At 41.1% G+C, this 21,700-nt stretch overlaps 3 protein-coding genes and 1 long non-coding RNA gene across 13 annotated transcripts; 1 reads left to right on the forward strand and 3 right to left on the reverse strand.

The window, feature by feature from the left end:
• Nucleotides 1-907: 907 nt before the first annotated feature.
• zfyve27 (zinc finger, FYVE domain containing 27) lies at nucleotides 908-10,701 on the reverse strand. 4 transcript variants are annotated; one of them, XM_037109190.1, is made up of 14 exons: nucleotides 10,361-10,701; nucleotides 8,897-9,131; nucleotides 8,699-8,769; nucleotides 8,406-8,592; nucleotides 7,647-7,742; nucleotides 6,980-7,092; nucleotides 6,773-6,891; nucleotides 6,167-6,238; nucleotides 5,098-5,118; nucleotides 4,097-4,189; nucleotides 2,842-2,983; nucleotides 2,679-2,725; nucleotides 2,479-2,560; nucleotides 908-2,350 (listed from the first exon to the last, which is right to left on the reverse strand). In XM_037109190.1, exons 2-14 carry the CDS (start codon nucleotides 9,124-9,126, stop codon nucleotides 2,280-2,282), a joined length of 1,344 nt encoding a protein of 447 aa, XP_036965085.1. In that variant the 5' UTR covers nucleotides 9,127-9,131; nucleotides 10,361-10,701; the 3' UTR covers nucleotides 908-2,279. The 4 variants fall into 4 exon arrangements, with proteins under 4 accessions (XP_036965085.1, XP_036965091.1, XP_036965098.1 ...); XM_037109196.1 differs by lacking the exon at nucleotides 4,097-4,189 and adding an exon at nucleotides 4,838-4,858; XM_037109203.1 differs by lacking the exon at nucleotides 4,097-4,189.
• A 617-nt stretch (nucleotides 10,702-11,318) lies between these two features.
• LOC119026287 (zinc finger and SCAN domain-containing protein 12-like) lies at nucleotides 11,319-15,560 on the reverse strand. The gene is made up of 3 exons (XM_037110544.1): nucleotides 14,871-15,560; nucleotides 13,494-13,826; nucleotides 11,319-12,612 (listed from the first exon to the last, which is right to left on the reverse strand). Exons 1-3 carry the CDS (start codon nucleotides 15,394-15,396, stop codon nucleotides 12,053-12,055), a joined length of 1,419 nt encoding a protein of 472 aa, XP_036966439.1. The 5' UTR covers nucleotides 15,397-15,560; the 3' UTR covers nucleotides 11,319-12,052.
• Nucleotides 13,800-21,423, forward strand: avpi1 (arginine vasopressin induced 1). Of its 7 annotated transcripts, none has more exons than XM_037110586.1 (4): nucleotides 15,440-15,573; nucleotides 17,624-17,850; nucleotides 19,145-19,597; nucleotides 20,389-21,423. In XM_037110586.1, the coding sequence occupies exons 3-4, from the start codon at nucleotides 19,227-19,229 to the stop codon at nucleotides 20,588-20,590; spliced, it is 573 nt and encodes a 190-aa protein (XP_036966481.1). In that variant the 5' UTR covers nucleotides 15,440-15,573; nucleotides 17,624-17,850; nucleotides 19,145-19,226; the 3' UTR covers nucleotides 20,591-21,423. The 7 variants fall into 7 exon arrangements, with proteins under 7 accessions (XP_036966451.1, XP_036966481.1, XP_036966488.1 ...); XM_037110593.1 differs by having other exon boundaries at nucleotides 17,624-17,757; XM_037110602.1 differs by having other exon boundaries at nucleotides 15,465-15,573; nucleotides 17,624-17,638.
• Nucleotides 15,641-16,112, reverse strand: LOC119026325. The gene is made up of 2 exons (XR_005077115.1): nucleotides 15,970-16,112; nucleotides 15,641-15,862 (listed from the first exon to the last, which is right to left on the reverse strand). It is a non-coding gene; the product is annotated as an uncharacterized LOC119026325 (long non-coding RNA).
• Nucleotides 21,424-21,700: the final 277 nt, after the last annotated feature.

Raw genomic sequence — 21,700 nt, forward strand, 5'->3', positions numbered from 1 at the left:
GGGAGGATGAGGAGAGGGGCGGGGCTAAAGTACAGCGTTTAGGTAATATGACTTCAGCTGTCTGACATGTAGGGAGGCACATCTCAGCCATGTAAACAAAGAACGTACAGGACATGGTCACAATAAAGCAATGACAAAGTAGAAATTAGTAGAATTATGAGATAAATGTTGTAATTACATTTTATCACATGACTTTTTATCTAACATTTATCAATTTAATAATTCAATAATTCAATTTAAAAAAAATCACAATTATGACTTATGACTCTAAGTTTTGACTGTAATATTTCAGAATTTCGATTTAGTTATAACTGATTTATTTATATTTTATATATTTTATATTTATAAATGGACTTCCATACACATGCTTTTCAATGCTGCTTTAAATATTATCTCATAGGAAGGTGTCTTATAAGAAAATTAAAACGTAACTATGAAATGTATTCATATCTGCAGGCTTATTACTGCCAAGGTTTTGTTTGCACCCCTGTCTGTTGTTTTTAATTGGTTGGTTGGTTTTTTGGCAGGATTACACAAAACCTACTGCACAGTTTTCCACAGAACTTGGATGGAAGATGTGTCTCAGTCCAGAATAGACCCCATTACCTTTTGGTGCGGATCCAGATAAAGGGATAGATCCAAGTACTTTTTCCTGTTTACTCGAACGTTGGGAGATAGGGTGTCCTTAATTTTGCTAATTTCTCAGGGAATAATGCATGGACCTTGTTGAGGAAAGTCAGGTATATTTAGCTTTATCTTTGAAAACTTCCAAAAATAATAAGCAACAGCTGATGTATCATTTAGGGCTGAGAAATTCACACAGTGTCCCATTTTTAAAAAAATGTCATGTTGCTGAAAGTAATCTGGACCAAATAAGGCTGAAAAGACCATACTTACTACTTGTGACTTAAAGTCAATCAAATCATCACAGAGTTTATTTCAATAATGGCATATTTCATCCATAAAGTAAGGGCAATATATACAGAATGAATTATTAGGTCAAACAATAACTTGCACTTTCTGGAGTTTTAAATTAAATATATTAGATATAATAGAACAATTCATGGTGACAGTTTTTGTATATGATTACAATAAAAGCAAAGCAAACAATTACAATCGTCTGTGTCTGAATCATGATTGAAACAATTTCTCCACAAAGAGCCACACTTTGGCTTATAATGCCTCAACAACAATTCTTTTAAGTCCCGCTTGCAAGAGTGTGAGGCTCTGATGACAACTTCAGCTGGCTGCTCGGTCCATTCAAACATCTTTAATCCAGTTGGGTCGACTTTGATCCAGTTAGAGGAAAAGCGCGGTAGCTTTTTTGACTTCCAATTTGCTGATATGCTCTAAAAAAAACGGAACGGGAAAAATTATGACAAAAATGATCCAATTTGATCGTTACAAGTACGCCGAGCCGGTAAGCAAACTTGTCCAAATGTTGACAAAGCCTCATTCACCCGCCCTCCAGAACAACGTCACTGGCAACTTGACAAAACCGTGATGTGATAAATTGCAGACCATGCATTTTTCCATTCACTGCCTTAAAGTTATCATTGTTATAGCATGTCAAGTCTGCTCCCCTTATGTCTTGGTAGGTCCACTAGCTGTTGGGAACAGCATTTAAAATAGGAAACCTCAAGTTTTTGAGTTCTAATCTGAGTTTACAAATGCCCGTTTACAAACTTGCCTGTGCACATTGTGGCAATCAGAGCTTCTTCATTTTGGCCTTACATCCATTATTTTGTTCATCTGAACAAGCTAAATTCACACTGGCAGCCTTTGCTCACACAATCGCATTCATCAACGATATGAAAACGCACCAGATCTATACAGTTCTGGCCTTGTTCGTACAGAAAAGTCCTCTCAGCATTACAGTACAGTTAAACTGCTACACAGGGCTGAAGATGGCAACATTCAAGTGAAATCCTGGCCTCCACCCTGCACACTTCACACCTCCCTCTGCTCAGCAAAGGGAAGAGGTCCTTTGATTTTTGAGCTATTGTGCTCTGTAGAAAGTCTCATGGATTCATAAGGTCCAGTTCTTCAAATATGTAACAGATTACAGTAAAAGTCCCAGAAGCAACACAAGTAGCCACGGAGGGAAGCGACTGAGACGTGAGACATGGGAAAGGTTCTCGAGGTGTCCTGACAGATAGAGGTGCTTGTCTTGAAAAACAAGGCATGTGTTAGGGTTTCAGTAACGTGGGAGCAGGGCTCAGGGCCGAACAGTGAGTGACCTCCAGCTGACCACTGGAAAACAAGAGTGGCCTGCCACCTCACTGTAACTTGATGAGAGAGGAATTACAGGCAGCACAAACAAACACAGTCTCCCTCTGGGCCTCTGGAGCTGAAAAAGAAATAAGATCATACAGTGAAGAACAGACTCAGATACAGGATATTGTGATGTGACACGATGTAACTGTCAGGAAATGACATCAATCTGTCTGAGAGTAAAATGTTCAAATTAATTCTCACCTGTTGCCCCCATGCAAGATCTCAGCACTTTAAAGGAGCAACAGCGGGAACAGAAGCTGTTGCCACAGTTACTGCAGTTCCTCTGTAAAGCGGAGAGACATCGTGTTAGAGCTCGAGCCAACAAAAGACAAAATTAAACACGATGATGACGCGACGCCTAAATATATCCCCAATTCTTGTCACAAGTTTTTCAGTCTCACCCTTTTCTTCAGCACTGAGAAGACGGCATTGCAGCTGGAGCAGTTGCCTTTGAAGAAAGACAGAGGGATTTAATGCTATTATTGGGAAAGATACTATAAAATGAAATGCATCTGAGGTCATGTAAGAGGAAATCAACCAGTGAGTGAGTCAGAGCAGACCGACCTGTGCTGGTGGTGGGGTAGCGCTTACGCAGTTTCTCTGTCAGTTTGGACACCTTGCTGCGGATTGGTTCGTTTCGGCTCAAGAGTCCATTTTCAGAGATGGTGTCATACTCGGGTGCGCCGAGAGGCCCATCGTCATCCTCCTGAGGGAGATGGAGGAAGGTGGGGGGGACGGGGGTGGGAGAGGAAAGAGACATTTAAATGCTGTGTAAGCTACAGTAACTGGGGTTGGTTTGATGGAGTATGGAAACCTGGACAGGAAATGGGTTAGACTCACTGTGATGTGAGTTTCAGCCAGTTTGACAAATAGATGTTGAGCATATGAATGTAAATGATGATGGAACGTACTGGGACTACAATGGAGACAGATCAAGGAGAAGACTACATGAACCTCTTACCTGCCTACACGTATATCCCTTAGCGACCAGACATTTGATAAGACAATTTGTTGATGGCTGATGCTGAGGTTTTTTTATGTTTATATATGTTTATATTTGTTATTTTGTTTGTGTTGTTTTCTTTTTATTATTGACAGAGAAACTTCATTACTTCAATCTCAATTATCAAAAAATAACTAAATAGTTTCAAAGTCATCCAAAACAATCCTTGAAAGAGCACAAATTCACTCAAACAAATTTGTGAAGCAGCCCTATATCTGACTTTATTTTACATGAAAAAACATCGCTATGAAACTAGCTACTCACAGAGGAGAGTGTTTCATTATGTGTTACCCACACAGCCTTACAAAACGATGGCAGGGATGTCACAGGCCAGTAGTCTCTGTATCTACCTTCCTTTTTTTAAGGCGTGGAAATTCCTCTATTGTAAGATGTGGAAGACTCTGACTTGATAAAGAGATAATACAAACCATATCAGCCGTTTTCTCCTGAGAAAAAATGCCATCTTAGGTGAAAACAATATCTAATTACCATTTTAAAAGCACTTTTTAAAGTTTGAAGTGAATTTAGATTTAGATTTATTTTATTCTTACATAAGCTATTAGATTCTCCATTTCTATTCTCACTCAGCTTTGTTTTCGTCCCACAATGTTTTACAGTCCCTTAGTTGTTTTTTGCTGCTTTATAACTGTTGCTCTTCTTGGTGTCATTTGAAGCCGCTGTTGGTTATTTTTCTTATCCTCTTCTGTGAAGCACCTTGGTTGCATATGTTGTATAAAGACATTTTATGATTGTTATCTGCCTTGTATTAAATTATGAAAAAGTAGCCATGTGAACAGAAAATTGAGGATACCATACATTGAGGCTGCATCGAGAATCACTGCGCATTCGAATCGATGAAAGGTGTATCCGAATCAAATCGTGAGGCCAGCGAAGCTTCATGCCTTTTACCTACAAGTTCACAGGACAATACTTATTATAAAGGTATTTTCCCCACTTTCTAGAAACCAGTGGCCAGGCAATCAGAGTGGCACAATTTATTCCACCGGAAGGCACAACCACGACTTTATGGTATCAGAGCACCAGAGAGTAAGAGGACAGAGAAGAAGCGAAGAGGATTTGTTTTGTCAAAGAAAACAATCCAACCCACCCACAACACACGGGGCCAAAGGGGACAGATGAATTCTGCCAGCTGCGTGTTCAACAGCAGGCAGCCAATTTCAAAGAGGCAAAACTGCTACACTGAAAAGCAAACTGCCGATCAAAAACTCTAAAATACATTTACTATTACGCAAGCAGATAAATCCATCCTACTGACCTGGTTTGGATGCCTGTACAAGGAAAAGCTGATTTCACTACTGCAATATGTCTAATGAACAATGCCAGACATGCAGAACTGAACTGAACTGAATGAGCACCCTGTTTGATGGGATTATTGTTATCACTATCACTAAAACATACAGTTACTGATGTCAAGGGAACAAGCACATGAATATATAATATAATATAGATATTATACATATTGCATATAGTATAATATTTATAATACAATATGGATGTGTCGATGGATGGGTGGGAGGCAGCAGGAAATCCACTTACCACTAAGACCAAAGGGGTTTCCTGATCATGAAGCAGAGCAACAGATGAGAACAAAGTTACCCACAAATACTGACAATTAGTGTGATTGCACAGGAACACACCCAAAAAATACCAAGCTTCTTCAAAGAGCAAAGAGAGGCCTACAGCACAGTGTCACCAGCTAACAACACATGAAGCCGTTGTTCATGTTTCAAGTAGTTTCTACAGTACGACGTGAATAACTGGTGGCAGTGCACTAATCAGAAGGAGGCAACACTTACCTGCAGGGACATTGATGTCTCCTGAGTTCAGAGGACAGCAGAAATGAAACAGGAAGTAACAGGAAATACGTCAAGAGAGGATTCTTTTCTACAGTGATGGTAAAAACTGCAACAACTGTGTTCTAATAAGTAGTACAATCAGTCAAATGCAACATAGTATCTAAAGCGACTGTATTCAAAGCCAAATATATTTGACAGGTGACAATTCTCACAAGTTGTGAAAGTGAACACACCCCAGTACACTGCGGCAGTTATCCATCTTTTTATCCAAACACATCTGTTATCATATTTTTTTCAGTGGTAGTATTAGTCAACAAAGTAAAATTGAACATCTTGAGTTCTATCATCAGATCTGATACTACTGGGAAGAAGGCATGATGAAGTTCAAAACAACCTGATCAAAACTGGATTTTTTGTTCTGATGCTCATACTTAAATTAGTGAGTGACAAATGTAGATATCAATAGACAGTATCTGCTGATATATACAGATTTTTTGCAATGATCACTCTAATATGGTTATCTAATAACTATAGGTTGATAATTTACAGGTTAAAAATAAATTCTGTTGTTAAGAAAACATCAGCAAACGGACACAGTGAACCTTACTGGGAATTTAATCATTATAAATCATCCCAAGCTTTCTATTTCCGCATAATGTTGTGTAAAAACATCAGTGGATACCAATATATCTGGGACAGGGCAATATCAGCCAAGTGATATATTGATCATATTGGGATTATTTGTTCAGATATTAGCATTGTGAAGTGATTCACAATCAGCGGGAATTTTGCATCACAATTTACCATTTACACTAAAAAGAAAAGATTTGTGGGCCAGGGCATCTCTGCAGCACAAGAGTATTTCATTATTATACTGCTTTGTTTATCTTACGGTAATCGAAAAAGTGCTGCTTATCCTATTATAATATTGCATTTTTTGTATTATTTTGATACATTTTGCAGCTGTACAACAAAACAACCAAGACAACAGATTTAGGATTGAGGGGTAAAACCTGTGGCATTAAATATGTGCAAAAATGTGAATAATTAGATTCTGAGAAGTATTTACCTCAATGGCATCCTTGAATTCGTCATCAGGCTCTGCCTCCTCAGCTTCCTCCACACTGCCAGGAGACAGGTCCTGTCATCACACACACACACACGCACACACGCACACACACACAAATGTATAAATACCGGGCTGAGAAGCGGCTCCTAAGTCTCTGGCTGTCCCAGGATCAGCACCTTGGAGAGTGGTCCTGCCCTCTCCCATCAATCTAAGCAGCTCAGGATACACAAGGATGTTATTAACTGTCGGATGATTAACGGATATTCTCGAACCTTGGCCACCTTGATTATTTTTTCATTTTGCAGTTAGCTGTTCCCTTGCAGTGATGCAGAGGCCTTTGAGCAGATACAGTCACATTAATCTGAGCCCCTGTCTGTGCCTTCGCTGGAGAATAAATTCACAACTGAAAAAAAATGGCTTTTTGGATGGATGGATGGATGGAGCAAATCTGTGCATGGATTTCCATGGCATGCACCGGATGAGAGCATAGGATAAACAGGATAAGAAGCTTACAGACATGGTTGGTTTTAATGTAAATCACAAACGGTTAATCCTTCAGCTTTCAAACCCACATGCACTTTTTTCCACCATGTTCCTTCCTCTCACCTCCAGACTTGTTGGTGTGGGGGTCCTGTCCAACAAGTTGCCCTGCTCCTGCTCTTCACACACTCCCTCTGAGGCCTGCGTCTGGCCCACATGGAACAGCTTCCATAGGTCCAACAAAACTGGAGCCACAAGAGAAAATAAACTTTGCTCCAGCTTTGTTTTCTACAAGAGTTAAGAGTTTGCTTCTCCCAAACAAGATGAACTCACCTCTACAAAAGTCTTTGTTCCAGAGGAAGATGGCGCTGTTGAGCCCAGCAAGCACCCAGCCCACAGGGACAGCATACAGCAGACACACCAGTATTAACATCCCTCCATAGAACCTTGAGGGTGACATTACAAATGTCAGATTTATTATTGCTCAGTACGTTCATTATTTCAAGCAGGTTTCAAGCACGTTTGCTTTACTTTGTTAAGTAATGCTGTAACTACTGACCAACATGAGTTTGGATTGACTTTAGCGCGGTAGCTAACTCAACGCTAACCTAACGGAGCGTTACGTTCACAGCGAACAACAAGCTTACATTGTGTTGGATGATAAAAGACCAACACTCATCAGCAACTTCAGTGACTGGCTGATCTGCTGCTCCCATAAATGGGCCTTTTTACTTAAAAATGATAGCTCAGAAATCATGTTGATGGTACAGATAGACCTGAGCTTTGTATTTATGATGGTGTTGTTGCACTCAGAAACAGAATATCATCCAACAAAAGTACTGACAGATCTGTTGTGAAGCAGTAAATGATGAGCAGAACAGTCAGGGTTACTGTCTCTTTGTGTGTGTGTGTGTGTGTGTGTGTGTGTGTGTGTGTGTGTGTGTGTGTGTGTGTGTGTGTGTGTGTGTGTGTGTGTGTGTGTGTGTGTGTGTGTGCTGACCTTGATGACTTGGTGTGATTATCCCAGTAAAGGACCTTATAAACTGCTTCTGCTGATAGGCAGGCAGAGGACAGCATGTCATCCAGGTGCTTCAAACTGAAGAAAAAACAGAGACACACATTACCGAGTACAAATGTCACATATACACGACATGTAGGTATAAAATTCATAAACCTGTTCCAAATAAGGTAAAAAAAAAAAAAAAAGATGAACTAATTCATATTTGTCATTTTCATTGGTTATTATTCAGTAATGGAATTAAAAAAAAAAAGAAAACAGGCTAATTCAAAGATGTTCTGTGGATTCTTTGACTAAAGTGCAGCTGTAGACTGTGTAGAATGTTTTGGTGATCGAGAACCAATCCGAGTTTGTAATGTGCAGATTTCTTTTTTAGGAAGAGCTTTGTAGGGCCTCAAGGATACATGTTTTTACAAAAATAACTTTGGCGGCCTGTTAACTCAACATATTATCTCAAACGGATACAGATTTGGATGCGTGTGCACACACACACTCAAGTAATTTTTCAAACCAAAATACCAAACATTGCCATCTTCGAGTCTCTCAAATGTGATGATTTGCTCTTTCTTTATTTGTCTTTTCTGGTAGTAAACAGTTGGACTGCTGGTCAGCAAAACAACACAAAAACACAACATTAAGTCTGGCTTAAAAAAAATATTTTCCTATTTCTTCACATTAATGGACATCTCATAAACAACTGATCAACAAAAATCATTAGTTGCAGCCCTTGGCACATCTTACAGGTCTTTGACTTCTAGCATGGCCTCCTGCTTGGTGAGATGAACTGTCTGCAGGTCTCGGCGGTGCACAGCATGGTAGCGCCTCCTCTGGAGCTCATCGTCTGAGGCTCTGCCCCCACACCTGTCCTGCAGGTAACCCAGGGCAGCAGGTAGACACAGTGCCATCACACCCACTGTGAACCAACCCACTGATACCAGAGAGGCAGACAACACACAGCTGCCAGTTAATAAATGATTCAAGTGTCTTTTAAAACATGCAACAAAAGCTGGATTAATATTGATGCCTCATTTTACCTTCATTAACAGTGCAGAAGAAGACATTGAGGAAAGCGCAGACAAGCAGAGAGCAAAAAGGCATCTTCCATCTGAGGGATTAAACATAGAAGATGACAGTGAATAATCCGGCCTTCCTGCCATCTCACTACTCACTACGATGCTCAAACAGGGTACATACACACACACACACACACACACACACACACACATACATACCCAATCAGGAAGCGGGTCAGCTCCACTGCATCAACAACTGGCTCTAGAAACAGAGCCATTCTCTTATAGGACACTACCATGTTGAAGAGATCAAAGTTTTGTGTGCATCGTGGGCTCCCCAACTCAGAGGCATCTGGGGACCCGGGGGTCTCTTTAGATGATGTGTGCACCAGCTCCGCCCCATCCCCCCCTGTACCCTGTGTCGGCTCCTGGGACACGCCGTGCATCATCACTCCTGTGCAGAGTGAGGAAAAGAAAGCAGGCAGGTTGACAGGATTGCCATGGCTGGGTGGTAAAATGATCTCAATACACGATCACAATAAATATGTATGATATTGATGAAAAGCTGTGGACACTTTTTCTCAATATGCTTGGATCCAACAACCTATAACACAGCAGAGATACACACAGCAGCAAGTCAGTCTTCAGTCAACAAAGCAAAGATTAAGATGGTCTGCAAAATAAGCCAGTGGTCTGGGTCAACCCAGATGGAAAAGGCCCCAAACACACTAAAAATTGCTAAAAATTGGAATAAAACCAGTATTGATCAATATGGGAAGACAAAACGTGACACATGAGTGGACAGATCTGATGTTGTCTTTTCACATTTTTTTTAGGGCAGCTTAAGACAACACAGCAATTTTTTTTGTTTTTTTCAGTTGCATTCAGCAGGTATAAGATATGTAAAGTGTGAGTTTATCAGTCTGTGCTGTCTATGATGCTGCTGATACACTTCTTGGTTTTACTTACAATGAAGAGGCGTCAGTTTACATAAGTGTGTGTTATTCAAATTGAAATAAAGTGAAACATCACTTGACCAACCCAAACCAGAACCGTGCTGGTGATGTTTAGGACACGACCAAACAGAGGAGCAACACATTCCAAACTCGACCAAAGGCCGAACTTGAAAAAGCCTTTTCAGCCTGATGTGAAGTTATTTTCATTTTCAGCAATAGAAGGTATCTCATTGAAAACTTTTCAAGCTAGCCTACTGTAGTTTAATTCACATGGATGTTTTTTGATTGAACCTTTACTCTCAGAGGTCATCTTTACAATTCCTTGAAAGTAGATCTCAAAGCACCAGAGAGTTAACCAGGGAAAGGAGGAGAGTATATCATTTAATATACTAAAATCAAGATGATCTTTTCAGGTGCCTTATATAGTTTTCAAAAAAGCTACTTTAACTTTTACTAATCAAAATCTATCAATACAAGGGCATTTCTTTGAATGTATTCCATCACTAACCATCCTTCCTCTGCATTATCTTTTAGAATTAAATTAAATCAAATTAAACTATTAATCGTGACTGAGAGGAGCATCTCTCTAAATCAGAGCTGAGTGCTGTGGCCTGTGACAAGCTGTCAAACAGAAAAGTTAACTTGACTTGCTAACTGAGGGGTTCTTCCGATACATTTTTGCTACTCCACCTAAGATTATCTGCCGGACATGAAGGAGATTAGTTACCCCGAGCTGAGTGTCCAACAACAGGCAACTTGTGAAGCAGCAGCAGTGTTGTGAAGAGCTCAGGCGTTAACTAGCGAGTCCCACCGACATCTTCAGCCCGGAGGAAGGAAGCGCCTCCAAATTGCACCGGCCCGGTCAGCATGAGGACAGCCTGCCCTTCCACATCAACATTAACCAGTCCAAACAAGGCGGTTCATCAGACCGTCAAGCTGTCAGCGGAGAAACCCGGTGGGTAAGGCTGTTGTTTTGTTTGTGGAGGCTGCTGGTACCTGCTAGCTTTGTTAGCTTCGTGTTGCTCTGAGAGAACGTCCGCTTCCTGGTTTAATCCAGGACGAATAGGTGATAACAGAAAAGAGGGATTATGACCAATGCAATCGATCACAGAGCAGGATTATCTTTGGCTGCTCAGTCGTAGACATATGTTATGTTGAAACATTAAAGTGAGTCTGTTCTTAAAATTAACTCTAAGACCTGTTTGAAGTACATATCTAAATATCATGCTTTAGATAATTATGTTGTGTCTGATATTTTTTTTTGTTTTTATTACTTTGTTTAAAAATAATCAAATAGGATTTCACTGCTTGTCACTGACAGTAACATCTTGTGAATTTAACCTTAATTAAATTGAATGCAAATGTGGCCTTTTTACACAGTGATAATATATGATATGATCTTTGTCGCCCTCTCCTGGCAATCTGCATTCCCCAAGTCAGCTTCTACTGATGTCTAAACTTACTGCCGTCTGACTGTAAACACTCTGACTTCCTAAGGTGGACAGGGACTCTGCAGAGCCTGCTGTTGTTCTGGACCTAGACGCATGTTTTGGGGTCAGTGACTCTAGTTGAGTAAATACACTGTGTTACCTTCAGTCTCTGAATAATAATAGATTTTAACCCATGTGCTTCCATAGTCATCTTCATATTGGTGCAATCCAACAAAGGAGACATATTTTGTCTGATTTCTGGATAATTTCCATTCATTTTATTCAGAAAATGACATTTTCTATACAATATTTAAAATATGATGCTTATTTGGATAGGCACACATACATCGACAGGATCGCCATGAAAGAAAAAAAAAACTGATTCTCTTTAACCACCATCATAAAACAAGAAAAAAATGGCACTTGGAAGTACTGAGCCATCATATACTGTACAGTATGCAGCTACATGGCTGACTCAGTAACTGACCACACAGCTAGAGTCAACATTTTGTCTCTCTACTTGCAACCCTATTAATGACACAATTTATAGAACATCAACACTTACATAAAGCTTTTCAGTAAGTCAATAATTCAACCTCAATACGATGCACTTGACTGTTCCTACAGTTTGTGCCTTTAAGTTTCATCTGGCAAGTCTGGGCAACTCGTGTCTCAAAAACCTGATGTTAGCCAGTAAGTATAACCCTGCTGTGAAATGCTGATCATGCTTCCTTGTAATGCTGTAAAATGCTACTGACAAACCTTTTTTTGGGAACAAAAGCATAATTCTTGAGGCCATCGTGGGCTTCAGGTGTACAAAAGATATGGTATAGATCTGATGCCGGAGGCTGTAAAAACCAATCAAAATATTAATTTAACATAAAAATCATCAAATCAAAACATGGCCGTTGAGCATTGCATAAAATCAGCAATTTACATCTCACACATAAAATGTAATCTTGAAAACCTTGACATTGCTGCATCCCACATTACTGTAGCTGCTTACTATGTGACCGCTGGTGGAATTTAAGCCCTCCACAGTTTCTGAAAGACTTCCCACACTGTCCGCAGATGTAGGGCTTCTCTCCAGTGTGGATGCGAAAGTGCCTGGTCAAGGCCCCAGAGTGACGGAAACACTTGGAGCAGACTGAGCAGGTGTATGGCCTCTCTCCGGTGTGGATGCGAAGGTGAGTCTTGAGGTTCTCCATGCGGTTGAACTCTCGGTTGCACACCGTGCAGCGGAAGGGGCTGCAGCCTGGTGGATAAAGCTGCAGTCTGTTCCTCCTGCTTCCTGCTACGGGCTGCTGAAAACACTGCTGGAGCTTCTGCTGGCACTGGCCGGAGTGCCGCCGCAGCAAGCTGGGCAGGTGGAACGTATGACCGCAGAACTTGCAGGCGTAGAGGTTGACGTGGCCGAGGTTGCGGCTGGTCCGTACATGGACTCCGTAAATCTGTGGAGGGGGTTCTGGGAAGATGGTTGGGAACTCTGAGGAGAGGGATGGGAGATCTGTGGGCTGTGGGAGGTTGGCTGTCAGGTTTGGAGGATGAGCTGTGTAAAAAAAAAAAAAAACATTGTGGGGAAAAATTTAAAACTTTCTCAACTTAATTCCATATAAAAACGCAATGTAGTTATCACATTTTAATACCTTAAAGTCAACTTTTTTTGTGGGGTTAAATCAGTCATAAGAGGACACAGCAGTACATTTGTATTGATCCATACTGGCCACCATATTTATTCAAAGCTATTAAGTTTTTCATATGATTTGTTGACTTTAAAAGGCATTTAAGATGTTAAAAGGAATAAGTTCCTGTACAGTGACCAAATTGGAAGTCAAGATGCCAACATTTGTCCCCAGCTGCTAAACACATGAAGTCTGACATGATGCAAAATGGTTGATTAAGTATTGGTTTTATAACTGATCAATACTATAAAAGTTTTAAAATATGCATGGACACTAGGGCTACAGCAAACAATTGTCATTATCAAATAATCTGCAGATATTTTCATGATGAATCGGTATGTAATTTGCTTTATAACGTATAAAAATATTTCAAAAGGACTCCAACATACAGTCCAGAACCCAAAGACTCTTACTTTACTGTCATGAATGACAAAGAAAAGCTAAATGACAATGACAAATGTTTGAGATTTTTTTCCTCGAAGACAACTAAATGATAATCAGTTATCACAATAATTGAAAAATAATTTAATTTCAATTGATTTATTAACTGACTGACTGTTGCAACTCTAATGGACATTTGATTAAAAAAAATTCCTTACTATCTTTGCTACGTTTCATTTCAAACTACACCAAGAGACATAACCATCGTAGAAGTTCTAATTAACCCCAGTCTAGTTACCCTCACTCGACCTGTGGCTATAAAAGAGACATTCAGTGTGAATGAGACACTCATTGTTTCTCTTCTCACCCTGAGGCAGCCCGGTGCAAGACAGAGGACTGTCTGAGTCTTGCTCCTGACTATCCAGCACGTCTTGCTTCCACTCCTCCATCATTTTGGAGTGGACCGCTAACATGCACTCGGGGCTAAAGTCCTCCACTTTGATTGATTCCAAACAGCAAGCTGAGCCGTCTGTCTCTTCTTCTGGCTTCTCCTGCTTCACTGTGACCTGCCCTAAAGTGGTCTCGTCGTCCGAACTGGGAAGTGGTGGCGAGCTGCGGTCTTGGGCTGTCAGCTCACGACATGGCTGGTTCATGCTTTCCACCCTCACCACACATACACGGGACATCGCTTCACTGACTTCTGCAAACAGAGAGATCACAGGTACATGCAGTGAGCGAGGTAACACTGGACAGTCTGTATTATTACTATAACAAGAGCATTACTTCTGTAACTACCGTATACTGTATATATTAAGATGGAAAACTACAGAATTGAGGAGGAACAAATGGTGATCCCAAAATGTTGCTGATGAAGTCTGTAAGTTAATGATAAAGAGGCTGTTTTGGCTGCTGTCTCTTTAAGGTCCGCCCTCCCAAATATCCAGTCTTCTCTAACTGGTCAATTCTTACACGGCAAACCATGTGTGACATGGTGAGGTAGTGTGATGTCACAAAGGCACCAAATTAAAAGGCAATCCTGCCATAATAATACAGGAGTTCTGTAGGTGTGGACTTTGAACTTTTTACTTTAATGATTTTAATATTAAAGCCAATAGTCAATATTTCCTTTTTTTGCCAATTTAAACTTTGACCTTGCTACAGCTGAGGTAAATATCTAAAAAACTATTGCACATTTTACTCCACTACAGCTTCATTAATAGTTGCTCTACAGACTGCATGCTGCATCAAACCAAAGTATCACATTTTTAAATTACCATTTTGACTCCTAGATTCTGATAATCAGAAAAATGTTGAATATTAGATCTGATAACCTGCTGGGACAGTTGATTTATAGTATATAGTTAATACATACATGTATAAGTTACTTGTGTTAATTATTTTAGTATGTTTATTGCCAGAAAATTACTTTTGATATTGAAGTTTAAGATACTTACAGACTTTTACTCAGGTACTAATCTATATGTTTGTGCCTTTTACAATACTTATACACAATCTTTTCTTTTACTCATGTCTGCATTGTGGGTATTTATCCCCAAAATTGACATTAGCTTCTACAGATTGAAAATTAATGAAGTGTGCAAATGTATTGACCCCAAACTGCACTTCAGCCATCGTGCCTGTTAATGACACATGAAGTACAATAACAAATTCAACTGTCATGCAGCTTCTGTGGGACCCATTTGATCCGAAGTCACAGATTATAAAGACTGGATCATGGGCCTACCTATAGTCAAGGCATCACAGGCAACATCACATCCTTTATTTTTCTCCTGGTGTGGGGCAGCATCCCTGACAGGCTGTGTCTCCACATCCCGCCTCACGTGGTCTGCCCGGCTGTCACCTGCAGGACTCGCCCCACCTCTCCCCCCCCTGCGGCCGTGCACACTGTGGCGATGTGGGCTCTTTAGGCTGCATGTCGGGTGCGGCGGTCGACCTCTCTGGTCTGCGGCTTCCAGGTTTTCAGGGGGAGGAGAGCAGCCGCCTCCTCCCTCCCTGCGCGCCGACTCCAGCAGAGCTTCAGCCCTCTGCAGTCTTTGTTTGAGAGACTCGTTCTCCCGTCGCATTTCTTCATGGACGTCTCCTGTTGCTTGACCGACGAGCTTCGTCACCTCCTGAACCGCGATCTCCACCGCCACTTCAAACGCTCCGTGTATCGCTGCGACCAGCTCCTCTTGCAGGGACAGCGCGGCCACAGCTCCAGATGCTTTTGGCACAGACGGGCGCCTTTTGGCACCATGCTGCGGCTTCATAGTGCATTCAAGAGGCACTTTTGCTCCGTGCAAGGACTCGGTGATAGGAATAGTACCTACAGAGAACACGACCTGTCATGGATGCCTCGTAGAGACAGTATTTATTTATGAGCGAAGAGGTTTCACTTCCGTTAACAGCTTCCGACCCCTGGTGGTTTGGAGACGGAAATGCACCAGGTAACAAAAAATAAAAATAAAAAAAATAAAATAAAAAAATAAAAAAAAAAAACCCAAAAAACAAATATAAACTGACCAAGTGTAATAGAGAAAGTTTATTAAATGAAAAAAAGCCTCAAAAGGGTTCAGATGGCGCTTTAAGGGCAGACATACTGGCGTTATCAAGTGTAAACGACGCTGCAGGTCTCATCCATCATGAACGGCTTTTATAAGCGTCCAAGTGGGCGAGGATCCATCCAGAAGGTCCGAGCACGGCCAGAGTCATCACAGTCAGCACGAACACAGACTCCTGCAGGGCGAGGCGGGACAGGCTGGTCAGCTAAACTAACTTATTCAGAGAGAACTTATCGAAAGAAAGGCAAAAAGAGAGATAAAAGGAAGACATTTTCGAGTTACCTCACAGAGCTAAACATAAGATGTGCCGACTCACCACCGGGCCAACTTTATCTTTAGGTGGTTTGCTGCTGATGTAACCCGCCCGCTGCTGAATCATGACAGCTGTCCTGGGAGCAAGAGCCCGCCGAGCCTTCAGCAGTCCAGCAAAAACTGCACGCATGTTTGGTTTTGAAAGAAAAGAGAACAGACTCGGTGCGTGAGAGTGCAACAAGAAATGACCCGGAGGAGCGTCCACTGCGCTTTTATAGTAGCCGTGTTCAAACACACCTGCTAAATGTTCTGGTTTAATGAGGCTGCCTTCAAGTGCTGTAGGAAAATCGAGAGCTCTGATGAGTTAAGTGTATGTGTGGCAGTTCCCATTATCAGCAATCATTTGACATAAACACACTGACTTTCCAGCAAATCTTCATGTCACATACGTACACGTAGTTGGTTTTAACTTTCATTTTTAGATCGTATAAATAAGTTATATGGTACTTTTTTGAGGGTAATGGATGTCATTCAATACTTTATATATACAAATAACTGACACAAGTTGGCAGACCTGAGTCTTAAGATTGTTGTTTTTTGTTTGACTAATGATAATGTATGCAGTGGTGAAAGAGAAGGTCCTGTTCTTAAGTACAAGTTCAGGGACATTACTGAAATAATCATCAATGACAAGTAAAACTACTGGCATTAAAATATCAGGTAAAAATACAAAGTATTCTTCTCAGCATCCATTGATGTTTCTGTTTCTTCAGTCTAGATTACTTCAGACTGCTGTACTGTTCTGCTCAGTGGTCACAGACGCCTCTCCAAACCTGGACCTGCTGCAGAGCTCTGTGTCTATTGTTTATTTCAGGGTTCTTATTGGCTCGCTTATGATCAGATAGCCAATATATATATATATATATATAACAAATATACCAGATCCTGCCTTTATAATTCTATATTCAATTCACATTTTCACATCCATTATTTGAAGTAAATATGTGTAGACACTTTATTCAGCCTCCAGGCTTCAGTCTTAAAAGCCTACCTCAAAAACTGACCATCAAATATGGTAGATAAATACAGCCACCTGGTGGCCAATCGTTATACAGCAAGATCCATTTGGTGGTTAGATGGCACCCACACTGTGAGACAGTTGCTGAGTCTACTTACAATAGTTTTTTAATTATATCTATCATAATTTCTCATTAGTCTCATGTATACGCACTGCCAGTGTTGTTCATTGATCATTGTCTGTTTGTTTCATGTGTCCACTTACAGAGTTGAACTTACAGATCAAACAGATGGTTTAATAATTCATTTTTTTGCAACCTTCTTGATGCTTCTGAGTGAGTAGTTTGGCCAACCACAAGGCAGACTTTGTGTACAGGGATAGAAGATAAAGATTTTGTGTAAGTAGACTACTTTATAAGAGCTGTAGGGTGGTGATGTGTGTTCAGACGGTGTGACTTCATGGTGTTCAAATGTGTCCACACTGCAACCTTTTGGCCGATAAAGTGAATCAATCAATCACACCAGTGCAGTGTGTGTGTGTGTGTGTGTGTGTGTGTGTGTGTGTGCGCGTGCGTGTGTGTGTGTGTGTGTGTGCCTCCTCTCTCCCTCAGACTTGCTGACTTCTGTTTGTTTGTTTGTTTGTTTGTTTGTTTGTTTGTTATGTCAGGTTTTTTGGCTTCAGGTAAGCACCTCCACACCGACGTCATCCATGGATTAGACTACTCTCTGATTGTTCCCCCTGCAGCCTGCAGCGCCACTGACGCACTGGGTTGGAAGTGGGTCGGCTGGGCATTAGTGAAGGTGGCTGTCTGGATCCTGGTTAGATAGACATATAATTAGGTTGTCTGTTCGTCTGTGGTGCATGATTGTCTCATTTCAACTGCAGAGGGCCAGGTAAGCACTCTCAGTATATTTTCATTATACTGGTGTTCAAAACAATGTTGAGGTATTTAGTGTAAACACCTGTGTAGTAGTGTAGTTGCTATAGTAGACAGCTGTGAACAGTTTTAGCCGGAATAGTTTTTATGGAACTAATGTAGTCTAGATGTTCACGGAAAACGACTAGAGAAACAGCTAAATCATGTGAGAGCACAAGGTTGACTTAGACTAACAATTTAACAGGCTTCTATTCTGCATCCAGCCTGTCACTTCTATGTATGGTTATGTAGAGCTGTGTGGCAGAGCAGCAATCTGACTTCTACTCATCACCTTGCATGTCAATACTGAAGAAAGAAAGAAAGAAAGAAAGACAGACAGACAGCAAGAAAGAAAGAAAGAAAGAAAGAAGTTGTGTTGTGATGTGATGTGCAGAATAGTAGAATTAGTAGAATTTATTGATACAGCAGACCTGGATACTTTTAACTGCTGGTAGGTTTGTATGTGGGGATTATAGATTAATCAGTCATCAGAAAATTAATCAGCGTCTGCTTTGATTAGTCCTCTTTAAAGCTAAATTGTCAGAAATCTACTGGAAATCTGTTCAACCAATGTGAATGTTTTCTATTTATCTGCTATGATATTAAATGAAATATTAAATCTTGTCCATATCTGAATAAACAAGCTGTTCTCAAAGGAAAATAAGCTCTCCAGAGCACTTTTTGAAGCTAGAAAGGTGGCAGGGTCCGCCACATATAAACAAAGTAAAACAGTATGAAATTGTATTGTCCTTTAAGATCAGTCTGTTTAAAAATCAGTCAATGGAGATCTCTCTCTTAAATAAGTCATCATTAATCATTAGGTCCTCCTGCACAGATAAAGGACAAATACATGGTGGTAACCTCTCCCCCTGTTGTCTTTTAGCTTGGAGCACACCAAGCCCTCAGCCGTGGTCACTGGCTTAGGCAGTTCAAAAATAAATCAGGAAACCAATATAGGACTGTAAGCCAGTGAGCTAGACAGCTTTCACATCATTCATGCGTCGACATTCACAGATATATCGATCCACGATTATCCCAATAATGAAAATTCACCACGATCAGCAATAAAGTGTTATAGTATCCCGTCACTACTTCCTGCACAGAGCTTTAAATAATGAGAAAAGACTTTGTCACACAGGAGAGGGTATCTGAGGTTCACAGGGTTTCTGGCTGCTGCCATGGAAATGTGTCTGCTGGCCGACCGTTCAAGCTTTTCTTGTAGCTGTGATCTCTTTAGTTTGACCACTTTCCTCTCTCTCCAACCTTCTCAGGTAATCTTACTCTCCCATCAGCCCCTTTTACCTTCCTTTCCTGTCCTTATATCACTGCCTGTAAGCTTTCCACCTTCGCAACATGGCAGAGGCCCCAGCATCCGCCTCCTCCGAGGATGGTCTGTCTGCGCTGTGGCAGTTTTCCACTCGGCGTAGCAGGAAGCCAGGCTGCTCCAACATCTTTACGGGGGTCAACCTGCACCAGCTGCATAGGCTGTTCAGAACAGCGGGAGGCAGAGACGCTGAACATCGGGCGAAGCTGGTGTGGCAAGGGATGGATGCAGACAGGGAGGGAGCAGAGGCGGCGAAGGAGGAGGAGGGCGAGGAGATTGAGGCCGAGGCAGGCCTGGCCCAGGCCCTGGTGGGGCTCCGGGTCCGAGCGAGGAATAAGGCGGGTGTCAGGGCCGAGGGACACAGAGAGCACAAGTGGCTCAAAGCATCAGGATATCTCAGGTACGTGACAGAGGCCAGCAGAATGTAAAGAAAGGATGTGAGAAGTGATGTGTACATGAGGGGATAAAGGGAAAAAAAAGGCATAACAGTTCTCTGTTGACTCTTGTTTTAATTAATAATCTGCCTCGTGTCTTTCTTTCTTTGTATTATCAATCAGTTGATCTTGTTGATGTTCAAGATCCTGTTGAACATGAGTCCAGATTCTCTCTGAGTCTTGAAATGCAGCATGTAAATTGTCATGTGCCTAACAAACTTAGTATGACCTCACAAGACCGTGTCCTCCTCTCTCTGCATACCACCACACACACACACACACACACGCACGCACACACGCACGCACGCACGCACGCACGCACGCACGCACGCACGCACGCACACACACACACACACACACACCGTCATGCATTGCTTTCCACATTCCTCACTGAGAAGAAATTAGATTTGCAGGAGTGAATGAAGTCCCACATAATGGTAAAATGGTGGTTTGAGTCTACAGGGCGGTGTGGTACTAACAAAATGGCGTACTGTAAGAGCCTCAAGCCACTAGCGATGGCAATGTCAGTCAGTGGGCCTCCACTTCTGAACTATCTCAACAACTTTCAGATGGGTTGTCATAAAATTTGGCTAAATTAAGCGAAATGCTATATATATATATATATATATATATATATATATATATATATATATATATATATATATATATATATATATATATATATATATATATATATATATATATATAGCATTATACACACACACACACACTTATCTGTTACTTATCTTTCTTCCAGGATTGGGGAGCCACTATCAGACCACATTGTTGAAGATGAGGAGGCCAACATAGAGCCCAGTCCGGGAGAATTTGTGCCAGAGACTGTGGAAGACGTCACAGAGCACCATAATCCTTTCAAACCCTCGTCATGGAGGTTGGATGTGGCACGACAGGAGTGTGCCAGACACTCTGAACGCTATCTTCACCGCATCCTCCACTAAGAATGGACTGGAAAACAACACACACTGGTCTGAGATTCTGTGCAGCTCAATAAAGAAACACAGGACTGATTTTAAATAAGGTCATACTGTATCAACATTGTTAGGACGTTCTCCTAACATGCACTCTGTACTTTGGCAAGTTATCTTAGCGATTCATTCTTCCAGTTATCAGGGTCCGAAATTAAGTGGACCGGTAGATAAAAAAGTCCACCGGCCACAATAATATATTGCCTTTTTTGTGTTACATATACATTAATTTCCATATATTTAATTGAGATAAAGTATCATATTGAATACAAACTTAAAGAAAAGCCCAGAGCAAAGTTGAAGCATAATTATTTTTAATATATTGATGAATGTACTTGCTATCAACAGGAGTTAAAGCAAGAAAATCTATCAACTGTTCTATGTCTGAAAATAGGCATTAAGCCCCAAACAGATAGATAGTAACTGAGTTACTCCATTGACAGGAAATTCAAATGTGTATTTGCAGACTTTTGCAGGAGGCAGACAGGAACAGGACATTGTGTGAGGTCTGAAATGAAATTTTGCAGTGTGTGAGTGCAGTGCACCTTTTAAGTCACACCATGTTAAAGGTTTGCTGGACAGTTACTTGTCCCACTCCAGATAATTCATGATATATTATCATGGTCAATGGTGGAAGGTATTGTAACACAGTGTTAAATGCTATTTTTTAAAGAACACTTTAAATGCATTTTCTAGTCAAGGATGTTGTTGTTTTTTATGACTTCATTCTGAAATAAAAGTGCAAATGAAAATCCATCCATCTTGCACTCATCGGGTTGGGCCGACAGACGATGGCATCATTTGTCTCCATGGCTGACAGTCAGTGACTCCTGAGCCCTGTTCCATTCTATCATCGTATGTTGGGTCTGTCTGAGGTTTATTCTGCCTTGTGAGTTCAGCAGGTCAGAGGGACAGTGGAAAACAGCAGCAGCTTCAGAGGTGTGCTAATGTGCAACTACTGCTGTACAGTAACACTGAGGTGACACACTTCCTCAGAGAAATGAGTAGTAAATCCCACCTCCTGAAACAACAGTGTTCTCATCCATCACTACAATACACACACACACACACACACACACACAC

The sequence above is a fragment of the Acanthopagrus latus genome, chromosome 1 (genome assembly GCF_904848185.1).
Source record: "Acanthopagrus latus isolate v.2019 chromosome 1, fAcaLat1.1, whole genome shotgun sequence".
Classification (NCBI taxonomy): Eukaryota; Metazoa; Chordata; class Actinopteri; order Spariformes; family Sparidae; genus Acanthopagrus; species Acanthopagrus latus.

Coding starts and splice junctions, on each gene's coding strand:
- LOC119026287 (XM_037110544.1), bottom strand. CDS start 15,396: ATGAAGCCGCAGCATGGTGCCAAAAGGCGCCCGTCTGTGCCAAAAGCA. Junction 13,827..14,870: donor CTGTGATGCCTTGACTATAG/GTAGGCCCATGA, acceptor CTCTGTTTGCAG/AAGTCAGTGAAGCGATGTCC. Junction 12,613..13,493: donor TTGCACCGGGCTGCCTCAGG/GTGAGAAGAGAA, acceptor TTTTTTACACAG/CTCATCCTCCAAACCTGACA.
- avpi1 (XM_037110556.1), top strand. CDS start 19,227: ATGGCAGAGGCCCCAGCATCCGCCTCCTCCGAGGATGGTCTGTCTGCG. Junction 19,598..20,388: donor AAAGCATCAGGATATCTCAG/GTACGTGACAGA, acceptor TCTTTCTTCCAG/GATTGGGGAGCCACTATCAG.
- zfyve27 (XM_037109190.1), bottom strand. CDS start 9,126: ATGATGCACGGCGTGTCCCAGGAGCCGACACAGGGTACAGGGGGGGAT. Junction 7,093..7,646: donor AATCACACCAAGTCATCAAG/GTCAGCACACAC, acceptor GTCACCCTCAAG/GTTCTATGGAGGGATGTTAA. Junction 5,119..6,166: donor AATTCAAGGATGCCATTGAG/GTAAATACTTCT, acceptor CTCTGAACTCAG/GAGACATCAATGTCCCTGCA.